The following is a 13,287-nucleotide window of genomic DNA, read 5'->3' as shown; positions in this document are numbered from 1 at the left end:
ACGGCCTTATAAACTCACGAATAAGGTCAGGACATGTGGAGCCAAGGAATAAGTAACAAAATGGATAGCAAGCTGGTGACAAAACAGAAAACAGACAGTAAGGGTTAGAGGTAGTTATTCAGACTGGCAAAAGGTGGGAAGTGATGTTCTACAAGGACTGATGCTGGGAGCAATGTTGTTCACCATTTACATAAACGATTTGGACTCGAATCAGAAGTACAATATCAAAATTTGCGGACAACACCAAATTGGGGTGGGGGGGATGTCGTTAATGGAGGACTGCAACACAATACATTAATAAACTTGCAGAATGAGCATGTAATTGGCAAATTAATTTTAATATAGATAATTGGTAGAACGAATTATGAGGCCACATACTCCTTGGAAAATAAGTGTCTAAATGAGGTAGAGGGATCTGGGGGTGCAGACACACATCACAAAGTAGCAACGCAGGTTAATAAGGCCAAAACAAAGCACGGGTTCATTTCGAGAGGGAAAGAATTGAAAAACAGAGAAGCTATGTTAAACTTGTATAGAACCTTGGTTAGATCACACTTGGAGTACTGTGAACAGTTCTGGTCTCCATATTAGAAAAAGGATATAGAAGCACTGGAAAGGTGCATAAAATGATTACAAGGATGATACCATAACTAAGGGGTAATGCCTATCGGGAAAGATTGGACAGGCTGGGGCTCTTTTACTTTAGAAAAGGAAAGACTGCAGGGTGACCTGATAGAAGTCTAAGATTATGAAAGGGTTTGATGGGGTAGATGTAGAGAAGATGTTACCACTTGCGGGGGAGACCAGAACTAGGGGCCATAAATATAAGATAATCACTAATAAACCCAGTAGAGAATTCAGAAGAAACCTCTATTACATAGTATGTACCACACAGAAACAGGTCATTTGGCCCAACCAGTCTATGCCAGCATTTATGCTCCACTCAAGCCTCCTCCCGTCTTTCCTCATCTAAATTTATCAGCACGACCCTCTATTCCCTTCTCCCCATATGCTTATCTAGCCTCCCCTTAAATGCATTTATATAATTCGCTTCAACCATTCCCTGTGGTAGCGAGTTCTACATTCTCATCATTCTTTGGGTAATGAATTTTCTCCTACATTCCCTATTGGATTTCTTGGTGACTATCTTATATTGATGGCCTCTTGTTATGCTCTTCCCCACAAGTGGAAACATTCTTTCTCCACTCTATCAAAGACTTCCATTAGGTCATCCCTCAGCCTTTTTTCAAGAGACGAGAGACCCAGCCTGTTCATCCTTTCCTGATATGTATGCCCTCGCATTTCTTGTATCATCCTTGTAAATCTTCTCTGCACCCTGTCCAGTGCCTCTATATTCTTTTTATAATATTATGAGCAGAACTGTATGCAGTACTCTTAAGTGGTCTAACCAAAGTTCGATACAGGTTTAGCATAACTTCCCTACTTTTCAATTCTATACCACTTTAAAAAAAAAAATAAACCCGAGTGCTTGGGTTACCTTTTTTTATTGCCTTGCAACTTTGATTTATGTATTTTTACTCTGAGATTCTTTTGTTCCCCTATCCCACCGAGACCTCCAAGTAATTCTTCCTACCAAAATGTAATCCCCTCACATTTATCTGTGTTGAACTTCATTTGCTAATTATATGCCTATTCTGCAAGTTGATTAATGTCCTCCTTTATTTTGTTGCAGTCCTCCTCAGTATTCATTATCTCCCCCAATTTGGTGTCATCCACAAATTTAGAAATTGTGTTTTTGATTCCATAGTCCAAATTGTGAACAACAGTGGTCCCAGCACTGATCCTTGTGGAACACCACTAACCACATTCTGCCACTGTGAATAGCTACCCTTTACCTCGACTCTCTGCTTTCTGCCTTGAAGCCAGCTGGCTATCCATTCTGCTCCTTGTCTCCTGACTCTGCATTCTCTGACCTTGTTCATCAGTCTATTATGGGGTACCTTATCAAAGGCCTGCATTACCATTGTCTACTCTCTCTGTTACCTCTTCAAATAATTCAATGAGATTGGGCCAGCAAGACTTTCCCTTTTGAAATCCATGTTCAATGCGTATAAAAAAAGGCAATGCATATAAGGTGGCCAAGGTTAGTGGGAAACTAGAAGATTGGGAAAATTTTAAACGACAGCAAAGAATGACTAAAAAAGCAATAAATAAAGTAAAGATAGATTACGAAGGTAAACTTGCGCAAAACATAAAAACAGATAGTAAAAGCTTTTACAGATCTATAAAACGGAAAAAAGTGACTAAAGTAAATGTTGGTCCCTTAGAAGATGAAAAGGGGGATTTAATAATGGGAAATGTGGAAATGGCTGAGATCTTAAACAATTATTTTGCTTCGGTCTTCACAGTGGAAGACACAAAAACCATGCCAAAAATTGCTGGTCACAGGAATGTGGGAAGGGAGGACCTTGAGACAATCACTATCACTAGGGGGGTAGTGCTGGACAGGCTAATGGGACTCAAGGTAGACAAGTCCCCTGGTCCTGATGAAATGCATCCCAGGGTATTAAAAGAGATGGCGGAAGTTATAGCAGATGCATTCGTTATAATCTACCAAAATTCTCTGGACTCTGAGGAGGTACCAGCGGATTGGAAAGCAGCTAATATAACGCCTCTGTTTAAGAAAGGGGGCAGACAAAAGGCAGGAAACTATAGGCCGGTTAGTTTAACATCTGTAGTGGGGAAAATGCTTGAAACTATCATTAAGGAAGAAATAGCGGGACATCTAGATAGGAATAGTGCAATCAAGCAGACGCAACATGGATTCATGAAGGGGAAATCATGTTTAACTAATTTACTGGAATTCTTTGAGGATATAACGAGCATGGTGGATAGAGGTGTACCAATGGATGTGGTGTATTTAGATTTCCAAAAGGCATTCGATAAGGTGCCACACAAAAGGTTACTGCAGAAGATAAAGGTACGCGGAGTCAGAGGAAATGTATTAGCATGGATCGAGAATTGGCTGGCTAACAAAGCAGAGAGTCGGGATAAATGGGTCCTTTTCGGGTTGGAAATCGGTGGTTAGTGGTGTGCCACAGGGATCGGTGCTGGGACCACAACTGTTTACAATATACATAGATGACCTGGAAGAGGGGACAGAGTGTAGTGTAACAAAATTTGCAGATGACACAAGATTAGTGGGAAAGCGGGTTGTGTAGAGGACACAGAGAGGCTGCAAAGAGATTTGGATAGGTTAAGCGAATGGGCTAAGGTTTGGCAGATGGAATACAATGTCGGAAAGTGTGAGGTCATCCACCTTGGGGGGAAAAAAACAGTAATAGGGAATATTATTTGAATGGGGAGAAATTACAACATGCTGCGGGGCAGAGGGACCTGGGGGTCCTTGTGCATGAATCCCAAAAAGTTAGTTTGCAGGTGCAGCAGCTAATCAGGAAGGTGAATGGAATGTTGGCCTTCATTGCGAGAAGGATGGAGTACAAAAGCAGGGAGGTCCTGCTGCAACTGTATAGGGTATTGGTAAGGCCGCACCTGGAGTACTGCGTGCAGTTTTGGTCACCTTACTTTAAGGAAGGATATACTAGCTTTGGAGGGTTTACAGAGACGGTTCACTAGGCTGATTCCGGAGATGAGGGGGTTACCTTATGATGATAGATTGAGTGGACTGGGTCTTTACTCGGAGTTCAGAAGGATGAGGGGTGATCTTATAGAAACATTTCAAATAATGAAAGGGATAGACAAGATAGAGGCAGAGAGGTTGTTTCCACTGGTCGGGGAGACTAGAACTAGGGGACACAGCCTCAAAATACGGAGGAGCCAATTTAAAACCGAGTTGAGAAGGAATTTCTTCTCCCAGAGGGTTATGAATCTGTGGAATTCTCTGCCCAAGGAAGCAGTTGAGGCTAGCTCATTGAATGTATTCAAGTCACAGATAGATAGATTTTTAACCAATAAGGGAATTAAGGGTTATGGGGAGCGGGCGGGTAAGTGGAGCTGAGTCCACGGCCAGATCAGCCATGATCTTATTGAATGGCGGAGCAGGCTCGAGAGGCTAGATGGCCTAATCCTGTTCCTAATTCTTATGTTCTTATATTTATGGTTTCTAGATGTTCTTCTAGTTTCTCCTTTTAGTAGTGATTTCATTATATTTCCTACCACCGATGTTAAGCTGACTGGTCTATAATTCCTGGACATGTTCTATCCCCCTTCTTAAATATAGGTATTACGTTAGCTATCCACCAGTCCTCTGGCACTACACCTTTTTCTAACAAATGATTAAATATGCGTACTAAGGCCTCTGCTATCTTTTCCCTAGATTATTTTAAAATGTGTGGATACAACCATCTGGACCTGGGGTTTTATCCTGAGTTTCATTAGTTTATTTAATATATCCCCTCTTTTTTATTTTAAATGTATTTCTCATTACTAATCTCGTCATCCAATGTCATGTCCATCTGTTCTATCTCCCTGAAGCAAAATAATTATTTAATATTTCTGCCATCTGTATCGTTTACTTGTGGTATTAGCCTGTCTATCTCTTAATGGCCCTATTTCCATCCCAACCTTTTTTTTTAATTGATGTGCCTGTAAAATATTTCACTATTTTGTTTTATGTTCCTTGATAATTTAATTTCTTAGTTCCTCTTTGCCTTCCTAATTGTGTTTTTTTACTTTTCTACTAATCTTTTCATATTTACCTTATCATGCACATGATGTCTATGTACTTAATGTATGCCTCTTTCCTTACCCTCAATTGTTCCCTTATGGCTTTATTTCTTCATGGAGTCTCATTAGTGTTTAGTTTATTCTTTCCTTTTAGCAGAATATATTGTTGCTGTACTCTGTAGAACACCATTTTAAATGTTTCCCATTGCTGTTCTACATCGTTTTTTGCCAATATTGTTGCCCATTTTATTTTCCCAGGAGAATGGTTAGAATGTGGAACTCGCTACCCGAAGGAATAGTTGAAGCGATGAGCATAGAGGCATTTAAGGGTAAAATAGATGAACACCTGAGGGAGAAAGGAATAGACGGATACGTTGATGGGGTTAGATGAAGCAGGGTAGGAGGAGTCTCGTGCAGAGCATAAACACCGGCATGGACCTTTTTAACCCAAAGGGTCTGTTTCTGTGCTGTAAATACTACGTAATATTCCTCTTATGGGGTGATTCTGCTCCAAGCCATTGTCCTCCATAAACTGTGATTGATTATAAAATATAACTAACTTAGTAAATAATTGGTACTTTCTTTTTGTCTTTTGTTTACAGGTTGAGATTAGTCTCCAGAGTAGTTTCCAGCCAGGGATGAAGTTGGAAGTTGCTAATAAAAGTAACCCTGACACTTATTGGGTAGCCACAATCATCACAACATGTGGTCAGCTTTTACTCCTGCGATACAGTGGTTATGGAGATGATCGCAGGGCAGATTTCTGGTGCGATGTCATGACTGCTGATTTGCACCCTGTTGGATGGTGTTCACAAAATGAAAAGGAACTGAGACCTCCTGAAGGTATGATTTCTGGATTGTCTAAAATGATTTTGAATCATGGCAATTGACAGCGCAAAACAGTTACAGTAGACCACAGGTGACTAATGTCTTGGACTTGTTCCTAGAGAAGAAAGCGTGAGAAGAAAATTCATGTCTAAGCAGTAATAAATTAATCCGGATGTTAATGTTTAAGATAGAGTGCTGGGACAAAGTGAAGGAAATGTTTCCTTCTGGGAAGTCGGCTGGTAGGTTTTAAGTGAGGCCTGGGAGTTGAGCGAGTTCGATCCTCATTTCTGAAGCAGTGGGCGAGTTTCCAACTTGCCTTGCTTACCTGCCCGGAGTTCAAATTGGGGCCTATGGATAGTACTGTATACAGAGTAGAGAAATATTGTCACCATGATGAGCACAAATGCATTGTATTTACCGGAGGTAACTGTGGGAGCAGCTATGATTAGATCTCTGGCTACGATTAGATAGATAAGAATGACATTAGGCGAGAGCAGTCCCATCCAGCTGGACGTCGGTGGAGAGACGCTTGAAGAGAATGGAGTGGTCAACCGTGTCAGTTACTTATGTCAGAACCGTTTCGGTACTGTGGCAGGGGCAGAAACCTGATTGGAGGGATTCAAACATTGAGCTCCGGAAAATGGCCTGGATTTTGGAGGCGACAAAGACTGAGAGGTTTCGGGAGGAAATTCCAGAGCTTAGACCCTTGGTAGCTGAAGGCAAGGCCACCAATGGTTGAGCGATTTAAAATCAGGGATGCTCAAGAGACCAGAATTAGAGGATTCCTGACCCTAACCCTAAATGCAGATATCTTGGCGGCTGGGGGGGGGGGGGGGGGGGGGTGGGGGGGGCGGTTAGGTTTAAGATGCTCCCTAAAACCTACCTCTTTGATTGAGCTTGTGTGGCTCGGTGTCAAATTTTGTTTTTATAATACTCTGGTGAAGCACTTTGGGATGTTTTACTATGTTAATGACGCTATATAAATACAAGTTGTTAAGTATATTTACTTAATGATTAATTCACATTTTATTGTGGACTTTGATAGAGGTCAGCATAGTAAATAAAGGAGATGCTGAAACAGACTTCTGCATCAACTACTGCTTTTACTGGAAGACTGCTCAAAAGGTGTTGGTTGTTGGTTGAGGCTGAGTGTTGGTGAAGCCTGTAAGATCCCCTTTCTGTTCTATAACCTTGCTCTTTTGTCTAATTGGGACTGACATCATTCCTAACATTTCAACATTTTGAATTGTATTAGATTACTAGAAACCGAGTTGAGTTTGTATTTCACCGAATATAGACTCTCATAGCAGTTATTTTTCCTGGGTCACAGGTGTAATATGCAATGCGTTTCAGAAAGGCAGATTTAATGAGCTGCCAGCTGGTGCCTGCTTATTTTTCTTTGCAATTTTATTCACAATTTTTCAGGAATATATAAAATGCAGTAATGAAACACCTAATGATGCTGAAAAGTGATGGACAGAAGTTTGAGGAAAAATATTGTATATATGCGAACTTGCTAGAGGTAGTTTTAGCACACAATTTAAACACAAGTGTGACTATTCTTGTCTTGAATGACATTACCATAAATATCAGAGTTATGCTGCTGGCTATAATGTTTACAAGTCAATTTCCCCAGAAATATCCATTAAATTCGAAACCAGATTGATGACTAGTGTTGCACGATAAGGATTTAATACTGGGATGTGAACCTTGCTAATCAAATTTTGAAAGTTGTTGGATTGCTGACTACAGTAGTAATATAATTTTTTTTAAACAAATTCTGTTGGTCAGCTAACACAATTTTTTTAAACCCTCCTATTATTGCAGGTAGCATTATAAATGTGTCTCTTTTACTCCCTTGGGTGAGATAAGGAACCATTATTTTAGCTGTATGATCAGTGCAGTGATATGGCAGTTCAGTGCTAAATGCAAAAATGTTTCTGGATGATAATTACTATGTAGAAAAGTTCCAAAAGCATCAAGTGTGATCAAAATGTTTAGTTGGTAAATTTACTTCTCCAGAACATGTGAATGTACAGGGATGTGAATTTCCAAATTCCAACTTTCATCACTTTGTGAAATGATTTTTTTCTCTCCGATTCCAATTTTTAATTTAAATTGAGGCATGTGTCAAAATATGAGCAATGCATCCATACTGCCATTATTTGAGTTGTTTGCTGAATGTATTCGGAGACATCTACTGGTAGTGTAAGGCTACAATGTGGACTGTATACTTGACAATTCTGACACTTATTTTAGATGGTGTCACAGCTCCTCCTTATTGTGTGGAAACTAAGTTGTAAATCGTTCAGGGGCCAAATCCAGTTCTGAAATTCTGCTCCTTACATTCTCTCTAGTATTGTTTTATTAAATGAAAAAAAATGCTTGCTGCCCATTTCCAATACAAATCCAAAGATTTTGTAGACCCGCTTTTGAAGGGTGCAGTTTATTCTTTTCGGCTGATTTTCACTGTCAGAATCTGAAAATGCCTCATTTCCTGTTTCTTAATTCACCATTTGTTTTAACAATTTACCCATTTTAAACATATTTAGATTTTTTTCTAATTTTGAATATGTTGCGAAGGGGTTAAACCAATAAGCCACACAGAAGGAATAATTAACACTTTATTTAATGTCATGTTTGCAAGCAAAGCAGTTGTTTTGCAATATAAGGTTCTTTGTTGTTTTGCATGCAAACATGATTTTCATAAAGGTAATCCATTTTTTTCCTATAGCTAATTGTGTGAACCCTGCTCATTTGAGGGGCTGCAGAATTTTCTGATTTATCAGAACAAAGCGAAGAAGCATTTTCTCAGTATATAAAATGCTAGTGAACATAACGGTTTGAATTTAACCTGCAATAGTCCCTGGGGCATTCTTGCAGCAGACATAGCCTGCACATGACATCTTGAAAGACTTGGAAATTTGAAAAAAAAAAATGTGCCTAGGCACTCTGAGAAAAAAAATTACACAGTGCATAAAGAATATTTAAATTTATACACAATCAATGTAACAAAAATAATTGGACCTTTTACCCATGTAAAGATGAGAAGTATTTATATTTTAAAGTCTTGCATCTGGGTGGCAATTCAATGAGTGTTTATTGTCTCAATTTATTTCAAAGAATCATTTAATTTCTGTTTAAACATTTTATGAGATGTAATGACCCATCTCAAGCCCTTGTGTTCTGCAAGGGACGTGTTCAGATCGTTTCTAAGATGCTATCATTTATCCTCATCTGAAGGCTGTCCATTTAAGACCAATACATAGAGCATTCTTTTACACCTGTGTGCTTAGTGAACTGTAATGATGAATGTCTTTCAAATTGTATTGATCTTTTTCCAAGAAAGCAAAAAATATTTTTTTAAAAGCTAATTTGTTTTTGGGCATTGAACACATATTTGAAGTGTAGTATTACAGATTGTGGCTTCAATCTACAAGGTCACCATAAGCTACACCCTGCAGGAACAGAATTGATACCAGTGGCGAAATAAAAAGCTCTGGGTGTTGTCGTAACTCACTCAATGTTCATGACCAATTCCGTGAAGCTATAGCTAAAGCAAACGGGGTTCTAGGTTGTATTCACAGGATAATTAATCACAAAACAAAACATACCATTTTGTCTTTGTACAAGACCTTGGTTAGGCTTCAGTTAGAATAGTGTCTAGTTTTGGTCCCTTCACGTGGTGAGGGATATTGAGGCTCCGAAAAGGGCGAGAGGAAAGTTTGCAAGGGAGGGCCACAAGTATATTACCAGTTGAAAACATTTTAGCTATCCAGATAGGCTCAAAGAGCTGGGTCTGTACATGTTGGAGAAGCTTAGATTTACTGCACAGCTCTAGTCAGTCATGAACAATATCCTCTTTGACTATGGTGCACTATCCTGCCTCATCCGCCTTGACCTTTCCATAGTATTCATTATGGTTGATCACATAACCCTTTCCCCCGCCCCCCCCCCCCCCCAATACTTCTTCTGTATTGCCTGGTTCCATGGTACTGCCCTTGCATGACGTCGTTCCTACCTATCTAAATACAACCAGCACATCTCCAGCAATGGCTCCTCGTCCCTCCTCCACACAGGGTCTCCGACGGCTCTTATCCTTGACTCACCCCTATTTTTTATCTACATGACATAATTCACAGGCATGGAGTCAGCTTTCACATGCATGCTGATGGTACTCAATTCTACCTCTCCACACTTCTCTCAAACCCCTCAACTGCCTCCATGCTTTTAGACTGCTTGCCCGATGACCGCTTCCTCCAGCTGGATATTGAGAAGATTAAAGACATTGGCCTGGAGTTTCTGCCAGGTTGCGCTACTTTTTCAGCGCAGTTCACCCAAAATCGGCCAAACCAGTGCAAAAGATCGGGGAATTTCAAGAGCAAATTGAGTTTCTACGATCTATTGCGCTGGTTTAAAAAAGTGTGCTAGAAGCCGGCCCGCCCACAAAACTGGCCCCGCCCCAGGATTGAATTATTCACCATGATGAGTTTCCGCTAATTGTGCCCGTTGTGGGCCCTGGAGGAGGCTCTTAAAATTGAACTATCTTTAGGCGCAAGGACACTAATAGGTACGTTTTAAAAGCATTAAAATATTTTTTTAATTTACTCAACCTGATTACTGTTACACCAATGTAACTCGTAAATGGTTCTGGTTTGTTTTTCAAAGTCATTATCTGTTTAAAATCTAGTTAGTCATAGGTGGTGGACTGGACCTTCTGATTAAAATGCTTGTTACATTTGTGATTAAACCCATTTTCAGCTGTACTAATAAAACTGCACCAGGTTAGATTGAGGAATATTTTTAAATTCTCAAAAAAGCTTCAAAAAAATATTATATTCTAAAATGCTGCCCAATTGCGCTGGACCATGGAAGATTTTATGTTTGACTATATGCAAATGAGTTTGAGCAGAAACTTGGGCAAAAAAAACTTCTTAAAACTGGCTTCCCCGATCAGGCTTGGGTTAAAATTACAGTTGGGGTCTGAAGTCATATATATCTGGACATTTGAAGTCGGTCCCTGCTCACTTTGGGCAGGCAACTTAATTAAAGGAGCTGTTCCATGGGGTAGTAATTAGAATGGATTTTACTTGTCTATAGTTACTTTGTTCTTTTAAATATTGGTCTGAATAACTTAAAATAAGCAAACCTGACTAGGTAGATGCTGAGAGCTTGCTTCCCCTGGCTGGGCAGTCTAGAACCAGGGGTCACCGTCTCCGGATAAAGGGTCGGTTATTTACGACTGAGATGAGGAGAAATTCCTTCACTCTGAGAGGGTGGTGAATGTTTGGAATTCTCTACCCTGCGGTCTGTGGAGGCTCAGTCGTTGAGTATATTCATGATGGAGATCATTAGATTTTTAGATATTAAGGGATATGAGGGTAGTGTGGGAAAGTGGAGTTAAGGTAGAAGATCAGCCATGATCTTATTGAATGGCGGAGCAGGCTCGAGGGCTGAATGGCCTATTCCTGCTCCTATTTCTTATGTTACGAACTGTAACTATGATAGATACATTTCATGAAATTGGCTTTGGTGGTTGTTGGAAGTATAGTGAGATTAGGGTGCTGCTCATTATCATGGGCAGTTCCTCAAACGAGGATGACTTGTTTCCACATGAGTTCGCAGATGTTTCAATGAAGGACCCGATGTTCCAGCCCTGAACTTTAATTGAGGGGGTGGAAGATGCCTGTGCGTGGATTTTTTTTAACATGTGGTGACCGTTGCACATCAGCCACCACACGGGCTTGACAGAGCTAGGCTTTTATCCAGTGGCAGGGGTTAACCGTGCTCTGCTGCACGGACCTAGTGCGCACACATATCGCAGTGTGGGCTGGTCTGTGCTGCCCCTGGGCCCTCGCCTCTTCTGGGCCCAGTACCCTCATTCGCCGCACCTCCGCCACAATCTCTCGCCGCTTCTGCATCACAAACATTCGCTGTTACTCCGCCACAAAAACACTCACCACACCTCCACCACAATCTCCTGCCATGATCCCTCATCACTTGTCGCAACCCAAATGAATCTCCAGGGCTTAATTTATGCTCTTGCAATCCAGGCAAGTGGCGCTTAACTCTACATCTAAATTCTTTATACAAAAAGACAGGTTTCCAGATGACGATACTGTCTACCAGAGGCCTCCAGAGGGATGAGAAACATTGTGTAAAATGTTGCCAGGGGTAATGTGTGGACTTCCTATTTGATGCCGAATGTTAAGGTGCAGCTATAATATGTAATTTTAGCTTGGCATTAATACTACGGCAATTATTTCTTTGGATATATAGGGGCTGAAATTACCCCCTTTTTTTTTTTAAGCCCTGTTAGCACCTCTGGGGGCAATAACGGGACACAATGAAGTTTTCGCCCGGGCAAGTGGGGTGATTGTGCCTCCTGAGAAATTGCCTCGAAGGTTTTGGGGGGGCGGCGATGTGCCGGTAGTGCCACGCCCAGCGATTTGCACCCCGAGCCAGTGCACACCCGGCGATGACTTCCTTACCGCCCCACGCCAACCCCGTGGCGGAGATTGCCCTGCGAGCAGACATCCGCCACTGGGGCGCCCCTTAAAGGGGAGTCTTTTTGCACCGTGAGCCGTCAATGTTTTTTTTGTCGGCCGACTCTACCATCGGCCAATCAATGGCGGCCCTCGCATCAACCAGGCTGCCATGGGTGCCGGGCTGCTGGCCCGGTCAAGTGCCTCCCTGGTGGCCCAGTGGCGGCCACCAAAGGGCCTGCGGAGTGCACAACAGTTCTCCCCTTTAAATGAAGGGGAGAGGCGTTGTACAGCATTATCCGCGTAGTGCTGCACTCCTGAGCGCGGCACTGGTCTCCCACCCCAGGAGCTCTCCTCCAAGGACATGGAATGCCACGATCAGTGCTCCGCTTCCTTGGAGGGGTACACATGCTCAATTGGCATCGGGGACTGAACTTCCGGGCCGGGTGATAAAGGTCCCCGATTGGGGCGCGGGGCAATTTCGGTCCCATAGTTTTTTGTAATGCTTTGTGAAAGGCACTTAAAATTGCAATTTAGGAAATGTTTAATAAAATTGGAGTCAGATAAATATTTTAAAATGTACTATTCAGAAAGCGGATGTTGCAATGTTCAGAAGCGATCCTGGGTGTTTTAATTAACTAATGGGCAGATTAATTTTGAATGTTTTGTATACCTTTTGCTTTGCATTAAGATTTGCCTATATGCATGACTGCTATCTATACTACATTTTTAAGCCCGTATGGTATTTACAGACGTAAGCCATATGTATGAATCCCTCAAATGGCATCTAGTTGCTGCTTCTATCACATTTTCATCAAACAACTGAGTTTTTATGGGTGCATATGTTGGGAGTGCAACATCTTGAAATTATAATTAGACTGCTGTTATAGTGCAACACTGTTGCCGAACTAGATTTTGAATATATAACGTCAGCTAAGTGGAGTGAAGTCTCTTGGATGATGTGAGCGACCCTTTAGATTAAATGCCCAACCAGACAGTGCTTCTGACTGACTAATCAGTAGCTTGCGAATCCTAAAACTTCAATTCATTTCTGTACTGTAAATATTCTGTAATGTAAATAAGCAAAAGATGGACCGTTTACAAGTTTGACACCTCTGCACATTATTGCCTCTGAATATCAGTGCATAGAAGTAAATATTACTATCAGCATCTTTATAATTGGTGCAGTGAAGTAATTTGGAAATAATGGTATTATTATAATAATCATGCTTGGTTGGTTTGAGAAGCTGTAATTTGTTATTCCTCATAGTGGTAGTTAAAATAATGAAATGAGTACTAAGTCATCCATAAAGTTGTTCTAGTTAGA

The 13,287-nt window shown here is 41.0% G+C and overlaps 1 protein-coding gene across 2 annotated transcripts in view; it reads left to right on the top strand.

Annotated features, from left to right (window-relative positions):
- The window catches only part of sfmbt2 (Scm like with four mbt domains 2), a 201,609-nt gene that overhangs the window by 28,153 nt on the left and 160,169 nt on the right, over nucleotides 1-13,287 (top strand). For both annotated transcript variants that reach the window (XM_070897121.1, XM_070897122.1), the window contains exon 4: nucleotides 5,250-5,490. In XM_070897121.1, coding sequence (XP_070753222.1) covers nucleotides 5,250-5,490 — 241 coding nt within the window. The remainder of the gene's footprint in view (nucleotides 1-5,249; nucleotides 5,491-13,287) is intronic.

The sequence above is a fragment of the Pristiophorus japonicus genome, chromosome 13 (assembly GCF_044704955.1).
Source record: "Pristiophorus japonicus isolate sPriJap1 chromosome 13, sPriJap1.hap1, whole genome shotgun sequence".
Taxonomy (NCBI): Eukaryota; Metazoa; Chordata; class Chondrichthyes; family Pristiophoridae; genus Pristiophorus; species Pristiophorus japonicus.
The sequence above is the reverse complement of the archived record's forward strand: the minus strand, read 5'-3'. Positions and strand labels throughout refer to the sequence as shown.